This window comes from Sphaerodactylus townsendi, linkage group LG03 (genome assembly GCF_021028975.2).
Source record: "Sphaerodactylus townsendi isolate TG3544 linkage group LG03, MPM_Stown_v2.3, whole genome shotgun sequence".
NCBI classification, from domain to species: Eukaryota; Metazoa; Chordata; class Lepidosauria; order Squamata; family Sphaerodactylidae; genus Sphaerodactylus; species Sphaerodactylus townsendi.
Genome location: NC_059427.1, coordinates 110573437 through 110596704, shown reverse-complemented (window position 1 = coordinate 110596704; position 23268 = coordinate 110573437). Strand labels below are relative to the sequence as shown.

At 42.6% G+C, this 23268-nt stretch overlaps 1 protein-coding gene across 4 annotated transcripts in view; it reads left to right on the top strand.

Moving 5' to 3' along the window:
- AKAP8L (A-kinase anchoring protein 8 like) overlaps nucleotides 1-18193 on the top strand; it is a 29708-nt gene extending 11515 nt beyond the window's left edge. For 2 of the 4 annotated variants that reach the window (XM_048487980.1, XM_048487982.1), the window contains exons 4-13: nucleotides 2823-3282; nucleotides 4635-4752; nucleotides 4873-4916; nucleotides 10753-10807; nucleotides 11665-11773; nucleotides 12580-12724; nucleotides 13154-13259; nucleotides 13950-14080; nucleotides 15542-15637; nucleotides 16449-18193. In XM_048487980.1, the coding sequence (XP_048343937.1) occupies nucleotides 2823-3282; nucleotides 4635-4752; nucleotides 4873-4916; nucleotides 10753-10807; nucleotides 11665-11773; nucleotides 12580-12724; nucleotides 13154-13259; nucleotides 13950-14080; nucleotides 15542-15637; nucleotides 16449-16787 (1603 nt within the window). In that variant the 3' untranslated portion in view covers nucleotides 16788-18193. The remainder of the gene's footprint in view (nucleotides 1-2822; nucleotides 3283-4634; nucleotides 4753-4872; nucleotides 4917-10752; nucleotides 10808-11664; nucleotides 11774-12579; nucleotides 12725-13153; nucleotides 13260-13949; nucleotides 14081-15541; nucleotides 15638-16448) is intronic. The other 2 variants (XM_048487981.1, XM_048487983.1) reach the window with 1 other exon arrangement.
- The last annotated feature ends 5075 nt before the right edge of the window (nucleotides 18194-23268 follow it).

Sequence of the window (23268 nt, the reverse complement as noted above, 5' to 3'; positions counted from 1 at the left end):
TTCAGAGATCAAGAGTCAGGTTACACCAGTTCTCACCTCGAGGTCCTTCCAGCTTATGGAACTCTTGTCTCTCTGGGACTCTTGATATCCAACATGGACACCATTTAGTGGGGAAGACTTCACTGCAGGCCATTACAACAGCTCCTATGCCCCTATGAAAAGCAAATTTCCCAGAGATACAGTTTGTCACTGATTGTCCCAGTCCACGTCAAACAGAGCCTGTCCTGATGGACCAAATCGTCGAACATCCTTCAGAGCAAGTCCCATTGGACTTTGATCTCCCATGAGATTTTTATGAATTCAAGGCTGTCAGGTTGCGGGGGGGGGGGGCATCTGGAGGTTACATAGGGTCCTCGGCACTCTCACTAAACAACTTTTCGAGTCCCTGTCAGTTGTTCCCATGAAATACTTGAGACTGAAGACTATCTTTCTTGTGGCCATCACATCAGTACATCAGGTATCCGAACTTAGTGCTCTCTTGAGTCACCCAGACTTATGAGTGTTTCGTAAGGATAAGGTGGTCCTACACACAGTCCCCTCCTTTCATCCCAAAGTCAACTCCAAATTCCATTGACAATAGGAGATATGCTTACCGCGGTTCTGTCCACATCTAGAGCACCCAACAGAGGTTCTACATGGCATACCTAAGACATGAGGAGAGCCCTGAAGATTTATATTGTCAGGACTCAGCCTATCCCCAATACTGAATCCATGTTCATAGCTATTGCTCCTTTGAACTTGGGTCAGAGTATCGCCAGCAATACCAGTAGCAAATGTCTAAAGCAGGGGTCTGCAACCTGCGACTCTCCAGATGTTCATGGACTACAATTCCCATCAGCCCCTGCCACAATGGCCAATTGGGAATTGTAATGGGAATTGTAGTCCATGAACATCTGGAGAGCCACAGGTTGCAGACCCCTGATCTAAAGGCTTGCATTGTAGAGGGGTACCGATCTCAGCATCTAGAGGGTTCCAGTTGGAATTACAGCCCATTCAGTACACAGTGCTTTTGCCAGTGCTTTTTCATGCTTCTCCTGAGGAAATTTGCAAAGCAGCCATTTGGACTTCAGTGTTAACCTTTGTCAAACACTATAAGATTGACACCTACAGCTCTTCAGATGCAGACTTTGGGTGAAAAGTGTTGCAACACATTTACTCCTCTATCTACCTATGATGATCCACTCAGTATTTTGGGATACTGCTCTGGGAGGTCCCACAAGATGTCTTCTGCTCAGTGGGAGAACGACTGTCGGATACATACTGTGGAAGGTCGTTCTTCTCTGAGCAACGAGGACATCTTGCCCCTCCCATGGTCATTGTAACTCTTTGAGACAACCTTCCTAGTCTTTCCTGACTGCACTCCTTCTCCTTTTCTAACTGCTAATAATGAATTTCATGAGTTTGGTATGGCCATCGTTGTTCTAATTAGTTTAAGATTGCAGTAGGGAGTTCTGAATCTGAGGAAGATGGGCGGTCTCATCTCATCCTATCCCAAACAAGGAGGCGGAAAAAGTTTATTTCCTGCTTCCTTGATTGCATGGTGAGAAACACTCATAAGATATTCTCCACTGACTGGATGTCCTCCTTGCTCAGAGAAGAACCTTTCATGGTATGCATCCAACAGTCATTCTCCAAGTTTTCTGGTCTATCACACTAGGTGGATATTGGATAACATAGCAATGTTCGTCCTTACTTGAATTAAATGTGGTAAATTCAGGTGGGAGTTGAAGATTGGAAATAGCAGGATGCTGCAATTAATTAACTTTTAAAATATTGCAGAAGGCTGAACTGCAGCATCAGAGGCTTACCTGCAGCAGTGTAGTTTCCTCAAAGTGAAATACATGGAGTCATTTAAGTTGCCCTGATGTTTTTTTAGAATGATACTTTTTGTCTTTAGTTAGCTTTTAAAGTCTCCTCCTCAGCCATTGTTTCCTTTTAATGTCCTTGCTCTCAGATCCTTGATACAAAGCATGATTATTGGTTTGTGCACTGGTGTCCAGTTCTGGTTTATTATATGCAGCCTGACTTGTTTTTCCTCTGTTCTTGAAGCAGTTGGGAATACTGTCATAACTACTCTAATCTCTGCATATTAATTGTCACATAGGTTCTGTTGCAATTGTTTTTCAGTTACAATGTACAGAATTTGAAATGTATGATTCCTCTGCAGCTTTTGGAATAAGCTGATGAAATTGTGATGGTTCAGAGTTCCCTTTTGTAGAAAGATGCTAGTGTGTCCCACCATTTATTATGGTGGGCTTATGAGGTGTGAAGTCTATTCATGCAGTGTGATAATCAGGCACAATGTCATGTATGAAGCACCTCTTAATGTATAGCTAATCATCTCTGCTTTCTTTCTTAAAGCACATTCTCTGCTTCAGCTCAGAATAGCTGAATAGGTGGGAGCTGACCATGAGCAATTGTACCAAGGAACTTCAGCTATCTAGCAGAGCTGACCTCTGAAGGGACTGGTGTGTGTATGACCCAGTAACAGGCAAAACTGAAAATTAGTTATAATTGAAGGATATTTGTGTCACTCTGATCCAACTGCTTTTCTTTTTCTTTGATTAACACAATTTCTGTGTAGCTCTTACATTAATGGCCTTTTCCCAATGCTGCTTTTCACAAGGGTGAAATTTATGCTGAGTTAAAAACCCCTGAGCTTTGTTTTGACCCAATTGAAATGAGAACAGTTCTGGGGTGGTTTGTATTTGGTTTCATTTTTTTAAATGTAACCTTTCTTTTGCCATTTATTGGCAGACTTTTTAACTTGGTGCTTAATATGCTACTGACTAGATTCCTTGCTTGCTGTACAACTCTTTCAGGTATGATACATATGAGTCCTACGACTCAAGGTCTTCACTGAACGACCGTGATCTGTACAGATCCGGCTACGATTACAGTGAGGCTGAACATGAAACCGACAATGCCTATGAAGGCCACTATGACAACTCCTATGGGAACCGCAGGGACCAGTACCAGAACAGAGCACGTGACAACTTTGGTCATCGGGGTCAAAACTGGCCCAGAGACGGGCGAAATAACAGATCCATGGCAGGCCCATATTCTGGGCGTATGGGTGGACAATGGAATGAGCCCCCAGGGCCAATGGGAGGACGGGGCCATGGCCCCAATAGGCCTCCATCCCTTTTCTCCCACAAACTTTTCCCTGAATACAATATGTTCCAGGGAATGCGAGGTTTCTCTGGCAACATGCGCTTTGGAGGCGGCAGCATGAAACAACGCATGAGGAGAAACTGGAAAATGTGGGACACAGATTTTAAAGTAAGTACTTATACAATCTTCTCTGATCTATTTTCTGCCTTATTGCAAAGGGCCTTGCCAGCAAGTGGTGCTGCCTAAGGCCAAGCGAAAAAGAGTCTCTTTTGTCATTGAGATTGCTTTATTATTACTGCTGTTTTTATTCTCTTAGTCATTTCTCGGTACTTTGATGTTTTGAACAACTGGGTATACATCTTGGCAATTTCCCTAAAATTATACCGCCATATTAGCAAACCCATTACAGAACTTTTTTCACATACCCCCCGGGGGTATACGTACCCCAGGTTGGGAACCGCTATTCTCGCACATGTCCTATAGGCAGTCTGTCAGCTTTTGGTGATTCACTGATGCAGAGCAATTTGCGTGTCCTTTAGATAATTTAGCAAAAGATTGCAGAAAGATCTGCTTTTTTCTTTTTTTCTTTTCTTCATTTTTGGTTTTCTTCCTGGTCCAGGTTCTGTTTTTAGGACAGAACAAAACTTGGTACTATGACAGTGATTGGGTGAGGTGTAACTTGAGATATTTTTCATTACTTGTAAGTAGACTTGGAGATTCGAGTGCACCGAATCCCGAATCTGCGCATTCAGGCCAAGATCGGCCAAATATGTCCTGCCTGAATATGAACAAATCCGAAGGCCTTGCATTTGGACTTTTTTGGGTATTTTTGGTGTTTTTTCACATTTTGGCCTGCAGGGGCGCAGTTTTAAAGCTAGGAGCACCAAAATTTTAGGGTCTTATCCAGAGATTGTCCTGATGATGTCACCCAAGTTTGGTGAAGTTTGGTTCGGGGGGGCAAAGTTATGGACCCCCAAAGTGGGTGCTCCCATCCCCCATTGTTTCCAATAGGAGCTAACAGGAGATGGGGGGGGGCTGCTAGCTTTGAAATTGCACCCCCTGCAGGCCAAAACCCAAAAAACCCAAGAAATACCAAAAAAACTCAGACTGACCCGAATTTTTCGGTATTTGGGTATATCCAAATATGTTACTTCTCTTATATGGGCATACAGATAATTTTAAGCCCGAATAAATCCAAATCCGAATTTTACCGAATTTCTATGGTATTGACCAAGCCTACTTGTAAGTAGCTGTTACTAAAGAAAAAGGTTGGTGGGTCTTGTTCTGTATAGATCATACTGAATCCAGTATGTAGCTTTAGTATAACTTCTGAATATTGTAGAAAGTGTGTTCTGTTGGAAACCTGCTGTCCTACAATTGAGCTTATTAGGAATGTATCTGTTGCAGCATACTTTTATTGCAGATAAAGAACTCAAAATAGTTTAAATGTGATCTGGTTGATCAGGCACAGCTGTTAGATTGTGCACACAGATGAAAATACTTTTGTCTTTCACCTCTAGAAAAAAAGAATAAAGACTGAGCCAGCTTCTAATAAGCGAAAGCAAGCTAACAGTTCTGATGAGCCAGACAGCAAAGCAGCAAAAACCGATGGCTCTGACAGTTCAGACTCTGATAATGGTAAGAATATCTTAATGGAGATACAGTCTTTCTGTAACTAAGCTTTTCTCTCTTCACTGCATCGTAGTTTGTAGATGTTGAAAATGCTAAATTAGCAGTCACTGCGTTGTCTCTTTTCAGAAGAGGGACCTGAAGGAGAAGCTGCTGAGAAGTGTTCTAAAGCTGTGAGTTTGAATTTCTCATTGTTCAACTTTACAGTTAAACAGCAGAAGTCATGTGAATAGATTACAGAAGATTGTTTTAGAGGTCAGGCTGGCAAACTTCTCCCCCACCCTCAGTATCTGAGTTAATAGCTACTTGGAGTGGAGTGGCAACTTAAATTTGAATGTTTCTCATATTTCTATTGCTCTGATTGAATTTGGGTCTTTCAGAGCTGCTTTTAAGTAAAAAAGAGATACAATACCACCCTTCCCTCTTCCCTTAGTTTCAAGCAGTGTAAATCATGGAGTTGGTCATATTGAGCATGATATTCTATAAATGGTTGTCAAGTGGATACAGTGAAGCCCACCGTACATAATGCTGGGTCATCTGTGTTGGACCAATAAGAGTGCATAGGGCTTGCTCAGTATAAAAGAGAACAACAATCTTTTTATCTGAACAAAATCCCACTGTTTACAGTTACTTTATATCCAAGTATATAGGAACTATTGCCAGGTTGTAACTCTGATTTTTGTAAGGTTTATAGCTTAAATACACAAGTATCTAAAATTCTGAAGCTTTGACATTTAATTTTTTTATACCACATTGATACAGAAATGCTGATCTTACTGATAGTTTAAAGATAAGGCTTGCCAAGGTAATCTCTGCTTCTCCCTCTGAGGTAGGAGCACATCTTGCATGGATTATTCCCGGTGTTCTCTCAGGGAGGCAGGAACAAATTTCATCTGCTTCCTGCCTTCTTTTGGCAACAGTCCTCCATATCCAGTTTTGTTTGTTTCTCAGTAGAGAGAGCAGCTTAGGGTTTAGCTCCTATCCTTTCCTTATCAGTTTTAGCTTTCTCTTTTCTCCCTGGTCCTTTTCCTCTTATTCTGCCCCATTGCTGTTTACAATCAGTGAGGGGCAATTAGAGACAGGAAACTGCCAGGAGAGAAAGAGAGGGACAAGAAGAAGCAGGCTGCAATTGGCAACCTAGAGCTGGTGGTAGCAGCAATCTTCCTGTCTTTTACATTTTGGCTGGCAACAAGGTGGGAAATGGCTTTCTCCCTGAGTTGGAGCTTGGGGCTCCTCTAACAGCTGGTCCTTGCAAGGAAAGTGAGAGATTGGGCCATCCCTGCCCAGGAGCCTCCCAGGTCTACCCAGAGGCAACAGGGAAAGCTTCAGGGAAATTCTCCCCAAAGTGGCATTGTTTCCGTGGACCAGTGGAGAGAGATAAAACTCCAGATGGGTAGGAGAAAGTTGCTGGGGTTGCTCCCTCAATACCATAGGTTTTTTTTTAATTCTTAAGAGGGCACTGATGCACAGCAGAGCACATGAGCTCTCCCCACCTTCAGCTCTATCACAGAGGGGATGGGGAATACTTTGATCCAGGTGGGGGATGCTTTACTCATGAGTATAGCTGCTACATCCAGCCCTCTTCTATAATCTTTACTGACCTTGTGAAATTTTGTTTGACAGACCGTGAGGAAGTAGATTGCGCTGTATCATCAGAGCAGGAACCACAGCAGAGGTTGTGATTGATTCTGCTAGGCTATTCTCAAGAAGGGCTCATGACCACCTTACTGCAGAGGGAGCAGTCTCATGGCCCATTAAGGCAGCCAGGAAGATTGGGGGGGGGACCTGTCATGCCCCCACAGAGGCTTTTGTTATTTCCCCATTAAGCTTTAGTTTCCTCATAGTTAGCATGGTTTTAGTTCTTTGTTAAGTCTTCTATGGGAGGGTATTTTAGTTAGCCCCTGCCCCTTTAAGACATTTCCCAATAGGCAGTTTTCTTTCTTTACCCAGCAATCCCCTGTTTTAGTTTTAGTCAGTCAGTCTGAGAGAGGTGTTAAGGGTAGTTGGAACCCAGAACCCAGAATATTCGTGACGTCCATATGGTGGTCCATAGAACACAAGTTGTTTATTGGCAGCTAGAACTGGACAGAGACTAAAAGAACTGAAAGGAAGCAAGATACAGTGGACAATCTTGAAAGCAGCCAAGAGAAGACAGTCTGCAGCTTCAAACCTCCTCAAGACAAGCAAGTACTCTGAATAGATAGACCCAAGGGAGGAGTTAGGGTCTTGTTTCTCTCCAGTAATAAACCTATTATAAGAACTGTTGAACCTGGCTTGTGTCTCCACCATTCTGTCCTAGCCAAGTACAGGGCACCTCTAACAGATTCACTTGGGGGGCAGAACAGGACCAGTAAATGCTTGAAGGAAGATCCTCAGTGGGAATCTGACCAGTCCTCAGTGCAAAGGAGAAAAGGGAGAAGGATTCCTTTTTGATGAGGAAGAGTCCCCTGCAGAGGTTCTAGAGCAGGCTGCCAGATGCTTCAAGCTAGATGATTATCAGTATCTCCTGGCTACGTCTACGGTAGCCTTTGACTTACAGGAGGAATGTAATTCCCCCAAGTTAACCATAAAGGGCAGATCTAAAGGAAACAGATTTTTTCCTCATGTGGAGTCAGCTGAGAGTGTTTTTCCACTACTGGAATTCTTTGAGCAACAAATTAAAAAGGAATGGGCTAAGCCTAACTCCAGTAAGCGCTTCCCATCTCTTGTCAAGAAACTTTATACCTTGTATGACTTCAAATTCCTCTGGTTGGCAGTTTTGCCCTCGCTTTACAGTCGATTGGTGTCTTATCCCAGGGTAAGAGATCTAACTTCCCTTTTCAGAAAACCTGTGAAGCCACAGTGATGGTCATCAAAGCATCAGCCACAGCTTTGATTGTGCCTAGGATAACCAGAAAAGGTTCAACTCTTGCCTTCACCCAACAAGTGGCTATTAGAAAGAACTAATGGAATGATAAAGACTGCCTTTTACAGTGGATGCCATGTTCAACACATTAATTTTTCCTCCAGAGCCATGGCATGGTCAGTTGTTGCCAGGTGCAACCTCTGGCTGCGAGCCTGGTTGGCAGACCTACCATTGTCTCCACCTACCCCTTTCAGTATGTTATTCAGAGCCTCTCTTGACAAGGTGTTAATGGAGATGAGAGACAGCTATGCCAAGATTCATCAGATTGGATAGATGGTCACTGAGAGGTTTCACCTTTCATTTGCAATGTACTCTGCCTAGGCTACCTAGGGAACGTAGACATTCCAGATGGAAATCACAAAGCCAGGCCTTTTGTAGACTCCAGACCAACAAGCACTTCAGTTGCAGGAGCAAGAAACCTCCCAGAGAGTATAAAACCCTAAAGCATGACTCCTTACGGTGCACTTATTTCAGTGTGGGCGGATGCCCGCTGTTCTTCAAGGACTTATGGTTTCAAAATCAGGCAAATGCATGGTCAATAGGGATTGTTGCCAGAGGGTATTCCCTGGAATTCTCCAGGTTTCTCTTTCCACGCTGCCTACATTATTTGCGATCAGGCACCTACTAGAAGTCAGATCTATCAAACATAGAATGGTTCCAGGAAGTGTATTCCAACTTCCTCATGGTCCCCAAAAGGAATAGGGTCATCCTGGACCTGAACAGGTTTATAAAGTTAAGGCGATTCAGGATGGAATCCCTTTGGTTCATTGTGCATCCATGAGGCCAGGGAACTTTATGCGTCTTTGGATCTCACAGAGGCATTTCTTTGCATATTCATCCTTGAGGGACACAGGTGATTCATCCAGTTTGCCATGGGTAACAGTTGTCTTCAGTTTCATGCCTTACCCTTTGGACTCTCCTCTTCCCTGAGAGTGGTTTCCAAGATTCTGCTGGGTTCCATCATGAAGTTGCAAGAAGAAGGGGATACACATCCACTCCTACCTGGATGATCTCATATGCCCATGATCAAGGGACAAGTCCCTAGCAGACACTCAAGCCACCATATTGTTCTTACAAGAGCATGGTGTTATTGAGAATCTTCAGAAGAGCTCCTTGGTTCCAGGCCAATACGTAGAACACCTAGGTGTTTTGATTGACTCTACCTGTTCCTATCTCTTTTTACCAGAATCCAAGATGTCAAGGATCCAACTGTGTGCCAAGTAAGTGATCAGGGGAAAGTCTGTTTCCCTCATGCAGCAAACCAGGTTGATACAGCTGCTTATATCCATGGTAGATGCAGTCCAGTGGGGCAGTCTACATTCTCAACAGCTTCAGTGCTTCTTGGGATCTTACCAGCTGCAGATCATGGCCAAGGAGGTTTGATCTCTCACACTGCTTGCAGAGATAAGGGTCAGGTTACTGAGGGAGATGACAATATTGCCTCCAATGCCTACTCTGGTAGAATGGGACATGGCGGATCAGAGCCCAATATTCCATCCCAAACCTCAGTGGCTATGCTTGATCACCTGGAAGTTGAGTGGAGCAAGTTCATAGGTCTGGGGTATTCCAGGAACATCACCAACACTGTCACAACTTCCAGAGGACCACTGGCAGTATGTATATACAATACCACATGGAAGACCTTTGTTAGGGGGTTCTAAGGGAAGGGAGTGCCAACCTTGAAATCTGGGTTTCGTCATTATTAGAGTTCCTACAAGATGGTCACTCATAGGGCCTCAGATCATTGCTCTTGCCATTGTCCTACCCAAGTATAGAGGCTTTCCTTGTCTAGGCACCCACATATCCAGCAATTTCTAAAGGGGGTCCATCAGTTGCATCCTCCTGTCCATCATTTTCCTGCTTGGAAATCTGTAGGCAGTATTGAATGTCCTAAATCATCTTCCCTTTGAGCAGTGCAGGAAACATCTCTAAAATGGCTGCACATGAGAACATTCTTTTTGGTAACAATTATATTGGCTTGATGCATTTCTGAACTTAGGATTCTTTGTCAGAACTGCATTTTCTGTAAGGATAAGCTGTTGCTCTGATCTGATCCTACCTTCCAACCTAAAATAGCCTCTAGATTTCACATCAGCTATGAAATCGGCTTGGCATCCTTTTGCCCCAATCCCTCTCATCCAAGAGAGAAACTGGCATAATTTGGATGTGAGGAGGGCAGTTGAGGTACCCATTGTTAGGACCAATGAGATTAGGAAATTGGACTATCTCTTCCATTTCCATAAGCTCGTCCAAACTAGGCAAGCCTAGGGCAGTAGTTAACACAACACTAACGGTATGTATCCTCAAGGCAGGCAAGGCACAAAAGATTCCGGTCCCTCCAGTCATCACAGTTCACTCCATTTGCAGCTTGGCCACGAACGTGGCGTTAACAAATTGTGCAACTGTAGATGAAATTTGCAAGGCAGCCACATCAGCTTCGCTGTCTACTTTTGTGAATCACTACAAACGCAACAGCTCTGTGGATGTGGCTTTCAGCAGGAGGGTGCTTCAACACAACATCACAGAGATTTAGATAATGACCCGTCCAAGTTCATGGACACTGCTCTGGGAGGTTCCATGAAAGATGTCCTCCTGTCTCAGAGGGAAAATGGGCCATTGGATACTGTGAGAGGTCTGAGAAAAGGAGGACATTTTGGCCCTGCCAAGGAGTCATTGTCTCACACTACCTGCTTTTCTATCCTTTCTTTTGCTTCCTGTTAGTATAATAAATTAATTCAGTATTATTCAAGGTTATTCTGGTAGTTATGAGTTCAATATTAAGTGTTAGATAGTTGGAGTTACAAACTGGATATGGTGGACTCCCACTAAAAGGAGGCAGGAAGCAGAAGAAATTTGTTCCTGCCTCCCTGAGAAAAGGGCGGGAATCACCCATGGAAGATGTCCTCTTTTCTTAAAGGAGAAGGACCTCTCACTGGTATCCAACAACTCGTTCTGCATCTGGTAGCTGGCATTTTTGAATGAGTAGTTGCTGTTTCTGGGACGCATATTGCATCATCATTGTAGTTAGCAACACTTCTGATCACTGGATGGAGTAATTCACTGAAAACAAGTATTAAGCTTTAGTGACTTTAATTGCCTTTTAGGAAGGAGAGGGGGAAGGTGGTGAAGATGAGGAAAGAAAAGGAGACTCTGAAAAAGGTAAGTCCAAATGACCACATATAAGGGAACTCTTAATGAGTACAGTCTTCTCAGAATGGAGTTGGACCATTGAAATATTATGCATTTCCATAAATGGCTCCAGTTTACGAAAGCTTAGAAAAGCCAAGGTTCTAACATTATATGTTGTTTAGGGACTGACATAATGAGTAATTAATTTAAGCATGATGTAATAGCACTGTAGTATGAAGTTGATAGCCTGCCAATTGTATTTGGAGAAATGTGAACTCTTACAGTTCTTGGGCTACATTTATTCTCCCTTTGGTGAGATGGACTCCAGCTGCTTTGAGCTTGCAGTTTAGCAGTCTGTACTTCTAGCTTGCGTGGTAGCATCATTTTCAGACTATGGAACTCTTCCTCTTTACCAGTTCCACATAAGCCAGACATTGCCCAATGGATAATCACACAAATAAAAAGAAATACTCTGACATTTCTGGGCACTGTAATAATGTAAAGATAAATGTACTGTATGCTGCCATGCTTTAATAAAGAACTTGTATGGTGGGATCAAGCTCAAAGCTACTGCAACTGTAATTCAGACTTTTCTCTTCATCATCTCATAGTTGCAAGGGTGCTATGTCTTGGGAAAACAACTTTTATCCTATAGGAAGAATCGTCTCTGCAAATGTTATGTTCCTTCAAGATTGAGATGTTCATGAGGTGACCGTTATGGTTTTAGCTTTCATTAATCTTCAGGAAGCTCTAGTGCAGACTATAAGTTCTTTCCTGTAGTGGCCAGAAAAGCAAGATTGGGAACTTGCCGTCTTGTCTTATCTAACACAATAGTAGAGTTCACACCTAAGTATACTGAAAATAGGCTATTTTTTATTACATTTTAGGAGCTCTGACAATTCAGGAAGAGATCAGTCAGATCAAGCGCAAATTGCAAGTTGGCAAGAAAACTCAAGAGAGGCAGAAAAAGAGGTACCGAGATCGGATGGTGGAAAGGTAGGCATTATCTCTAGAAGAAATATGCTAGTGTAGGGATCCCAACCCCTTTTTGATGATGTGGGCATCTTTTGATTTTAAGAGGCTGCCATGGGATGTGGAGCCAAACCCAAAATGGCTATCTCCAGAGGCAAAGCCCAACTGAATACCCCCCTTCTACCCAGGAAGAAGGAAATTCTGAAGAGGAAATTAAACCCCACATTGACTAAGGAATCCCAGTTGCTTACCTCATCCAACATTGGAAAACCTTTTCATTTGAATGATGGCAGCCAATAACAAGCCCTGAAAAGCTCAACAGCTACCAAGAGAAGTACTAGCAGGCATCATTGCACCAATGGGCATCATGTTGGGAAACCCTGTGCTTATGGGATTAGGATAATGTGATGGGTTTTTTTGTTTGTCAAAGCAAACTTCACTATTTTAAAATGTCTGCCTATATAACATACCATTATCGAGCTTTTATGGTCTGCTGAAAGTTGAATTTTATATACTGTAATTTCTAGAGTTTATTAGAGGCATTATAAGTACAAAGCATTTTAAAAAAAATAGACCAGGGCCATTCAACTCGAAACATTACTGCAGAATTCCTCATTGAAGTTCTTTGTGGTTTGGGGAGTGTTTTGTGAAGATGGGTGTGAGTGATAAGTCTTACTAGTTTACAAATTGCGAGATAGCTTATCTACATGAGTGAACAGTATTGCCTAACATATTGTAGTTGATTTTGAGTGAAACCTGGACTGCCCAAAGTATAGTAGATGTTTTTGAAACATTCATAGTAAAGCTTTTTTCATACTGTGTGCTTCAAGCAGGATTCAGTTTGTGTGTTCATTGTGCAAATATCGAACTTTCTATGATGATGAGATGACCAATCATTTGGAGAGCAAGTTCCACAAGGAGCACTTTAAATTTGTTGGAACCAAGTTGCCCCAGCAGACAGCTGACTTTCTCCAGGTGGGTCTCTTTTTGCCTTCTGTTTTTCCTGAAGCAAATGAGGCCCTTTGTTTTCCAATACTTCTGTGTCATCTAGTTAGGAAGTATTTCATATGAACCAGAAACAGTTTTGGGGGAAAATTTTGATAGTGAAAGACCTAGGCAATCCTGACTCCACAGTTTTTGTTCCACATTGTCTTAGCTTGTAGCCTTTATACTACCCATCCACATCATAGTCTTGCTTTTAATTCTTAAAAAGAATTAAGACTAGTAGAAAAGTTATTAGGCATGAAAATATATTGCTTGGAATGGGGGGCGGAAAGGAAAGAGAAAGAGACCAGAACCTTGATTGTGGGATAATCATTGCATGTTAGGCGTTTGACCAACAAGATATCTTATGTTTTGTCAATGTTACCTTTAGTATTCATAGTAAACTCTTCTACAATGCAGGAATATGTAGCTAACAAAACAAAAAAAACCGAAGAACGCCGTAAAGCAATTGAAGATATTAATGCAGTTATACAACAAATCTACAAAGACCAAGATCTTACCCAGGGTATGTATAATTCTGCAACTGATGCATTGCTTAGAGTGTGAAGGGTGTCTTAAAGTTCAGCAGTTAAGGATGTGATCTGACTTATTGTTCAGAGACTTGCTCCTATTTCTGGCATAATAATTTCCATTGCGCGTGCAGAGAATTGTAAAAGATTTTGGGAATCTACCTTATACTGTCTTCTTTGGGAAAGGCCTTACACTGTGTGTGCTGCCCATTGATATGTGTACCAAGTGCTGTTCCTTGGCACCTTGGAAGCAAGTGCAGGACTACTACTAAACAAGTAGTATGGCTTTAATGGGGGAGGGGCTGGGTGTTCTGTGTAGACATATACATACAATTCAATCGAATGGAGACAGTCTTTTTGTTTTAGGATTTAGATTTCTATCCCTCAGGTTAAGAGCAAAAGCACTTCTCATGCACACCCATGAGAAGTGCTTTTTGCTCTTAACCTGAGGGATAGAAATCTAAATCCTTTTAAGTATTGAAGGAGACTGTTGGAGGTGCCAGTTGTTATCCATTTTTCTTCTATTTTTGCCATTCTGTTCAGTCCATATATTTACAGCCAGGTTTATAGTAGTGTGGGGTGTCCTAGAGACTGAGTATGGATAACTTGCCTGGTTTGAGAAACATTGGTGGTTGTAATAAGAGTGTACATTCTGCAGCAGTTTTGATTACCTTACCTTTCTTTAGATATAGGTATGGAGCATTTTGTAAAAAAGGTGGAGGCTGCTCATTGTGCTGCATGTGACCTCTTCATCCCAATGCAGTATGGAATTATCCAGAAACATCTGAAGTCGCTTGACCATAACCACAACCGCAGAGTGAGTATACAGCTGCTTAACTGAGCACTGTCAAACAGTATGTTGAGCAGGACTGGTCAGGGTTGTTGCCTGCTTGAAATGGTCTTGTATTCAAATTTAAAAGCAAACAGTCCAGAATAATTGGATCAGATAGTGGGTGTATAAGTTATTTTATTTAATGTGTTCAAGGACAATTCAGAGAACTTCCATGAATGTGAAACATAACTACTATTGGCACCACATATTAATTCTTTGGCTGTAGCAATTTCCAGCATCTTTTCCGCTTGGTTTTGTAAAAAGACTATCTCAGTCTGTTCACTTCAATTCAGCGTTTTGATGGCTTAAGTGTTGGAAACTGGGGATCAGTACACATTTTACATAGCAGATTTGTTTGTTTGCTGTAATGAACATTGTAAGATGTGAAATGGAGATGGTGGTTATTTTCTAGGATGCTCTGGCCAGTGGTTGCAATTTGGCATGTGCCCTGCATGGTTAGATAGGCCTCTTCCCTTCATACTTCTAAACAGTTTCTGGGAGCTTTACAGTGTACTTGGGAGCAAACACGTCTGAACCCTTGAATGTGAATTCTTCTTTTGGTGTTTACGGGTTAAGTACTGCCAGTAGTGTCAGGCCAGAGAGTTAGCTTATTTCCTGGCGGTTGTGGGTTTTCCAGGCTGTGGGGCAGTGGTCTGATAGAAAATACAAGAAAAATACAGGAAACAGGAAGGAGAAATTTATTTTCTGCCTCCCTGATAAGATGGTGGGAATCACCCATAAGATATCTTTCTTTGCTCAGAGGAGAAGGACTCTTCATGGTAAGTTTCTGTGGCGGAACAGGTGGCTTTGCCTGGCAGGCCCTATTCCACTCCCAATCCTCCCCCAGGAGTTGCCACCTTTCCCAGGAGAGAACTTGCTTTCTCTCTCAGTAAACCGCTGCCATCCCCCTGACTGTCTGTTGAACTGCCTGCTGGGAAGGGTCAGGGCTTCCTTGCTTCCTTTACCAGTCTGAGGCCTGGCTTCTATCTCCCCTGGTTTCCCCCCTTCTGGGTTCCACAGGGCAAATTGAAGGTCCCGAAGGAAAAGCTGCTTGCCAACTGCCAACCTTCTTCCCCCTCCTATGTAGGTAGCGCATCCAAGACATTGGAGGCATACATGGTACAGAGAGCTGTCCCCACAGTTAAAGTTCAAAAGGCATTTATTCCAAATAAAATGGTAAGAAGAACGTTTTCAACTGCACCAGATTGAGCAAGGGTTTTCAAAGCAAATGGCAATCAGGTATTGCATATATAGCAGTTTCTCCTGAAATGTGCTTTATTTTGGGGAGAGAAAAACCTTTTATCCCCATGACTTCAACATTTCCAGGAATTTACATCTCTACCCCCTTGAGATGAGCCTGTTCTTAAGAGAAGGTGATAGCAATTTATTAATACCTATAAGTGAGTATGGTACAGGCTGTGACATTGCTGCATTTTTTTCTTCTAGGCTATGATGGAACAGTCCAAGAAATCATCATTAGTAGTTGCAAGAAGTATTCTTAACAATAAACTTATCAGCAAGAAACTGGAGCGATATCTCAAGGTAAAAGAATACTTTTTAAAAGGCTGTACATTTTGGTGTTAAATTCTAATCCATCTGAAGGGCATTCATACTATTACTAACCATTACTAATTGAGGTAAGATCATTAAGAATATGGTTTGTTGGTTGGTGTGAACCCAAAATTTCAAAATATGGTTTTTAACTGTTTCATCTAGTTTGTAGTAACTGTTTATCTATTCTGAAGTCTAGAATCACAAGCCACAGTTTGTTGCATAGCTCCATCCCTCGTGATCACTTGGAAAGCAGTGACAATATACTGAGAAGATTTCCCCTACTGGGAGATAGCAGGAAGCAGAATAACTTCCATTTCTAACTGCTGGTAGAAATAGCTGGCTTGGGCCACAAACTTCTGGTTTGTTGCTAAAATCACAGCTTATTGTGAGTTATTTTGTTAACCAGAGAAAAGACTTTTGCTTCAACTTTAATGCTAGAATTTTTAGAGAGGGATGTTTCAAATTGGTTCACCTCCATTTTTCTCTTGGCACCATTCTTTGATTTCGTCTCTGTTGAGTCCTACCCTCTGCAGTTCATAGCATGGAGATTTTCACTGCATCCCTCCAGTAGAAGTTCTCTTCTGTCTGTACTGCAAATTTGTTTGTGTCCCCCATCTACCACTTTCCCCATTTTTCTGTTTCCCTCACTCCACAGGTCTTATCTGCATCCTATTCTAGCTTTTGTTTCTGCAGTATGTGGGACTTAAATTACTTTCATATGCTTAGCAGACAGTTCTTTGGAATGTGAGGAGTTAATGTCTCTGAACACTATGTGCTCTGTGGTTGTCGTATATTGCAGGGTGAGAATCCTTTTACAGATGACCCTGAAGAGAAAGAGGAACATGAGGAAGGTGAGGCAGGAACTAGTGGGAACATGGAGGAAGGAGCGCCTGAAGGTGAAAGAAATAAAGCTGATGAGGAAACCAAAAGTGGAGACAATCTGGATGAAGAAAATCCAGTTGAAGAAAGTGGTGGAGAAAATAAGGGCGAAGAGGGGGAAGGGGGAGAACCAGGGCAGACAGAGGACTGGAATTTGAACACGTCCCAGGAAGCCCTTGCTGCTGAGCAGGAGCAAGAATTGGAGGAAGAAAGAAAAGGAATTATACCTTCAGAGGAGCTGGAACCTCCTGATGAGTAAACATTGAAAAAAGGTTGACACAACTGGAGACTGTGCATTAAAATTTTTAAAACCATAACTGTATTTGTGACACTACATGGCACGCGGCTTTTGGTTTTCATTGACTACATCTTCACCTAGTTACAGCACTTAAAAGCCTTTATCTGTAAAGTGTTTTGGAAATAGCTTTTTTAAATCAAACCTTCATTGTATTAGCTAGGTTTTGTGCAGTACAATTTCTAGGTGGCTTTGTACTAGGAAAATAACTCCCCCCACCTTTTTGAGTAAATACTCAATACCAAATTGTGTTAATCTGCTTATTCTGTGCTACAACCCTGGAGAGTGAGTATCCGCTAACCTCCTTCCTCCCCATCCCCAGTTTTGTAAATAGTTGAAAATGTTTCTGTTCCATATCCATTTTTTGCCTAGAAATGTCAGAGGCGGAATTCTGAGTTTTTAATTCTGCACAATTGGAATAACTTCCACGCAACTGTAGCATTCTTCTCTTCTATCTTTTTACTTTGAGTATACAGCAGAAATACCTGGGGTCGGCACAGTAGTTCTGCAGTGCTTTTTATTTAAGAGTGAATAGTTCTAGTGGATAGAAAGAAAGCGCTATTCTAGGACTACTTATGTGGATGAGGTTCGGAAAGCAGCAGCAAAGTGTTGAATGTGTAGGAGGGAGAGCTGCTGCCTGGTACACTCTAAAAAAGGCATTGTTCCTTTTTAAGTTCTACCCTGACTTTGTTCCAAGGAACAAGGGTTGCTATTCTGTAAATGAAGGCCATGGTAGTCTATATGAAATCTACTGATGAAGAGTGTTACAGAAACATTAAATATTCCCTTACCAATGGAGATCCTTGGCAGTTGTCTTATTCTGAATCTTCCTACAACTCATTTCCTCTGGAGTTCAGTTCTGTTCCACTGTTTTGGTTTTGGTTTCTAATTGAAAGTACGCACATCAGCATTAATACTCCTGGCAATTTCAGCCCTTATCTCCCTGCCCCAAAAGCACTCGCAAAGCAATCTTACTGGGCAGCTGCTCCCACTCCTGTTTATTTTTGGTTGATCACTCTTATGAATCTCTTTATGTACATGCAGTCTGCTTATAGTGAAACTGGAAAAAGTTTATGAATCTGGTGAGTACGTGCTGCATCAGACTAAAGAGGAAGGTGACCAGAGCTAACACTGGAGTATGGCAATTGGGGACCTTGCCTCATATTCATGCTCCTCTTGATCAGTGTGAGAGAAAATATTGTGAGTAAAATGCTAAAGACTGTGTATCCAATCTAATGAGAGGTTTTGAACTAGGTTTTAAGTATATCTTTCCCAAATGTCTAATTTGTGTTCATAACAATAACTAACCTTATATGAGCAACTTGTAGCTGTCCCTGAAAATAAATTGTGTGTATATTTGGAATAACGAACAATTACAGTACGGTGCTCCTGTCTAGGTATCTGAAGGCCGGGGGGGGGGGGGGGGGGTTCTAGAACAAATGTAGGTATCTCGACAGTCTTGGTTATTATTGTGGCAGTAACAAATCATGATGGATTGCTAGTACTTACACAGTTGAAGTGCTGCCTCTTGTTATAATCCCTGCGCTTGAAAAGATGTATGTAATATGCACTATTTAGCACTAGCATTTAACATCTTTCTTTAGATAATAATTAATAGTATGGACTGCAGGAAGCTGTTAATTTCTAATACCTATTTTCCATAGATGTGTAGTCATTATAAGGCACAAAGATCATCCTAAAACCCAGTTCTAATCACAGACTCTACTAGACTGATAGTGCAATGCTATCCAGAGTTACTTCAATTTGGTCCTGCAAGACAGATAAGGATTCTCAGATTTTTGTTTGCCTTGATGCTATTGGGGGGTGGTCATTAGCAGATGAGGAGGTGCATAAACTTCCTCTTGGCTCTCGTTTTCTTGCAAGTCACTAGCTGTTCTGTATCAGTTTGCTACATTAACATAGATCTTTCTAAATTCATTTTGCCTTTGAATGTGCATTAGTTTTTTGGAAACAGGTCTTGCAAAGTTCATTGGGACTTGCTCCCAGATTACACATATTGAGTAACAGAAATGCCTTGACCTACAACCAATAATGTTTACTAATGACTTCATTCAAATTCACTGAACTTGTGTGTACACGCACAAAGGTATAGGCTATTGACTTTTATACATAAATTAAATTGAACCCTTTTTCCTTAAATCTGTTTACAACTAGTGAAGTATCCAGAACTGTTACACAGTCAAGGTTAGTTTGGACCTTACTTATGTCACATTTCACTTCTAGACTACCTGCCTACAAGTGGGAGCTCCTGTGGCTGTTCTTCTTAGTTGCTGGTTTAGTATAGATGGAACCGTTATGGGTAGGAATCTGAAAAGTATACAGATGACATCTTTCTTAATATTGGTAGAACTGGTAGTTCTTGGTGAGAGAGGGGTTAAGGTAATTGGTACTGGTTTAGTTAATTGTTCCTGTAGTAGTACCACTGGATTTCAAAGCTGTGAAATTGGAGATGACTTGAGGGGTGATAGGCACACTAGTGATCCAAGATACTAGAAGATCCTTCTGCTTACTCCATATTCTGAAACCAGGAGCAAGTAGTAACAGATCTGGGGGGACCAGAGGGGGCAGACAACCCAGGTGCCACTTAAAAGTGTCAGATTGGGGATGCCATTTGGCTGGGCCATCTCCACCCCCCAAAAAACCCTTTTTAAAGATACCTTTTAAATATATCTTTAAAGTTCAGAGTCTCTGGGTTATGGCAGTGGTTGGCTGCTTTCCCAGCTTCTCCGGGAGAGGTGGTGAGCCAAGTGAATCAACAGGAGAGCGATCGGGCGAGTTCAGGTGCTGGGCAGTCCCTGGCTGGCCACTTGGCTGGGCCCTCCATGGTGAGGTGGCAGGCTGTCTGAGTTGGATTCTGCACAGCTGCTTCTTCACCCGGCTTGCTCAGTGAAGGGGCCACGCAGAAGTCCAACGCCAACATCAGCCCACCGCCTCTCCATGGAGGGTCCAGTCAAATGGCCAGCCAGGGATTGCCCAGTGCCTGAACTCACCCGCCCGCTCACTTATTGCTTCACTTGACTTGCCACCTCCTCTGCAGGCCAGAGGGGGCAGGAAAGCAGCCAACTGGTGCCGCATTCTGGTAACTTTGAATGTTAAAGATACCTACAAAAAGGGTTTTTTTGGCAGGGACGGTGGGGGGAGTTTGGCAGGAGGGCAGCAAGGGTGGGGGTGCAGTTTGGGAGCTTGCCCAGGGTGCCATTTTCCATCAATATGCCCATGGGAGCAAGCAGAAGGAAAAGTCAGGGAAGGAGGGTAGCTGGTGTCTCTCATTCCTGCAGGTAGGACAGAAGATCTGCGGGGCAGACTTGTATATTTTTCAGACTGAACAATCCCCCACCAAATTCTTCCTACCTCTTTTTTTTTAATTCTAATTTTGATATTTTATATTTACTAATCCAAGAAGATGGCCTTGTCTGTTCCAGAAATATGGACAAGGAGCCAATGCTTGGATAGACAAATTATGGAACAGCCCTTATTCTAGCATTGTACTGTAAAAATGTGCTATTTCTCTATCTATTGGTACCATGGAGGTCTCTTTATAGATAGATAAAAGCAAATATTTCTGACCTTTTTTGGTATTGATGTTAATTATAGTCTGCCTTTTTTACTGAGTGCAAATTGCTCAGTGATTGTTACTGAGTGCTAATTTTTACACAGTGCAAATCGATGTAATCTACATGATGCGACTTCTGATAAACACTATATTAGGATTGTGGCAATCTGAAACCAAGCCGAAATGTGAAACAAAGGCTTCTTCTTTCACTTAAACCATGTGATGGGAAAAGCTGAACCTGGTAAGAGCTTCCTTTTTGTGCAGTTTTTTTTTTTTTAAGAAGCAGTTTCTGAGGACTTCATAACCCTCCCAATCTGTCTCCGGTAATGTTCACGATCTGTCCATTCAGCTTCCTTCAAATGACTAATCTGTGTTATTGAACATCAGTTGTCTAATCAGTTTCATTATCCTTTTTCAGTTATAGTGTTATGTGTCTATGACAGTGGTGGCGAACGCCATAGGTGGCACTCAGAGCCCTCTCTGTGGGCACGCGCGCACAGAGTTCGTTATGTAGGGAGGAAATCACTCCCCCCCACACACATCTAGGCTGGCCTGGGCCGCTGGACTTGATGTGCATGCACCTCAGCGAGCAGGGAGGACTTGGCTGGTGGGCCTGGTGCCTGTGCTCCAGGTGGCTGCTGCCCAGGGACGGGGGGCAGAGGTGGCAGAGATGCTAGAGTGGTGCAGAGCAGCGCATGTGGGACTTGCTGGAGGCTACAGCAGGCTGCCCCCTGCTCGAGGGGGTTATTCAGGTTAAATTGCCGCGTTGGCACTTTGCAATACATTAAGTGGGTTCTGGGTTGCAATTACCATGTCTCAAGATGGAATCTAAAATCCTTTGTTTTCCCCTTCTCAGGAAAACTCTGTTCCGGCCAGGAGGTAGTTTAGGCCTTTGGTTGCGTCCTGGCACCTTTGCATAGCCCTCCAGGAAATCAAAAGGCAAAGATGCTTTTCACAGTCATGTGTGATTTCCCTTTGCTGTAGGGATAGCATCATTCCATGACACACACCCTTTTAGAGATAAAGTCTGTAAACTCCATGTTCACATACTTTAGCTTCCTAATAATACTGGTTGCATAATGTCACATGTTTCTAGCTAATATATAGTTCAGGTAACTATTTTCCATCACACGCCCCCTTTTAGAGAGGGAATCTGTAGGCCCAAAGTCTACATATTTCATCTATCCATATGGAAAAGAAGATTACATGTATTACTTCAACATCAGTTGTCTCTAATACAGAGATCTGCTAACTACAATTCCTTTAATGCATAACATAATCCTTATAACAGTATAATAATACAGAATGAAGAAAATCAGGTTAACATAGAAACAGTTTCAGACTAATAAGCAATGCATTACCCTTGAGCATTGAGCTACTCATGCTCCTTTCAGCCGTAGTCTGATACCTTCGTCTCTGGAAAAACACAATAGTATCTCTCTCTTTTGAAGTTCTCTTCCTGGTTACTGCATGATGCAACATCTGTAACATGTCCCTACCCACACTTTGCTTCAGTTTGTAAGGCATTACTTCAATAGGCAAATTCCCGCCCGTGTCAATGTAATGTGAAATCAAGCCAGTGTAACCTGGCTTGCTGCAGAACACATTTTTTACTTCAGCCAGTATTTCTGCCATTCGAGCCTGCTGCTCTGGTGTGATACCTTCAGCACTTTAAATATCAGACCAAACAATTTCACTCTCTCCCTCCCCCTTAGCTTGTAGAGGAATGCTGCTGCTTTTGACAGTTACAGGATCTGCCACGTCAACATAGACTGCTTTGACTGGTTGTGTAATTACAGTTGTATCACCTTGTGCTAGGGCAGTGGTGGCGAACCTATGGCACGGGTGCCAGAGGTGGCACTCAGAGCCCTCTCTGTGGGCATGCGTGCACAGAGTTCATCATGTGAGGGGGGCCGTGAAAATCACCTCCCCACACACACATCTATGCTGGCCTGGGCTGCTGGGCACGACATGTAGGTAACCCTGTTAAGTGCTGTTAAACCCCACTGATTTTCATGGGAAGAACTAAAGCACAATCCTTTACCTGGGAGTAAGCTCAGTTGCTGGCAATGGGGCTTGCTTCTAAACCCTCCTAGGGTCATGATTCACCCATTCGAAGCGTTGCACAATTGCTTCAAAGCAAAGCTGCCAATTACCACCAAGCTTACTCCCAAGTAATGCGTGCCTTGGAGCCAACCATTTTTTCTAAACTAAAACCTCAGTATTCAGGTTAAATTGCCATGTTGGCACTTTGAGACAAATAAGTGGGTTTTGGGTTGCAGTTTGGGCACTTGGTCGCGAAAAGGTTCACCACTGTGCTAGGGGGAAAGGGCCAACAACAGAAGGCAAATAGAACCAGCTGAAGGGATATATTGTACACGACATTTTCTTGAATTAGAAGAAACAAAGGAGGAATATGTGTGGCCAGAAAGTGAAAAATACAATTGTTCCACAAAGGCTGATTCCTGTACTCAGGAAGTAAGGTGGCACACCCCTTCCCTTGCTCTCCCCACTGCAGCCACCCTATGACATCAGTAGGGCTGAGAGAGTTCTGAGAGAACTGTCAGTAACCCAAGGTTACCCTAAAGCTTCATGTGGAGGAATGACAAATTAAACCTGGTTCTCCAGATTAGAATCCATCCCTGGGTATTTTTGAGGATGTGTGGAAATATCAATTGAGTCCTCAGTCCACCCCACTCCCTGTACTAAAGTTTTCCACTCCAAATATTAATTTTTTGTGCGATTTTCTGAGGGATTTCTGAGCAAAGGAAGCTTTTGAGTTCTACAGTTTCCATTTGGGCTGGTGTGTGAAACAGCTTTACCATTGGAGCATCAGTCCATAGCAGCACTCTGTTCAGGTCTGTGCATGCT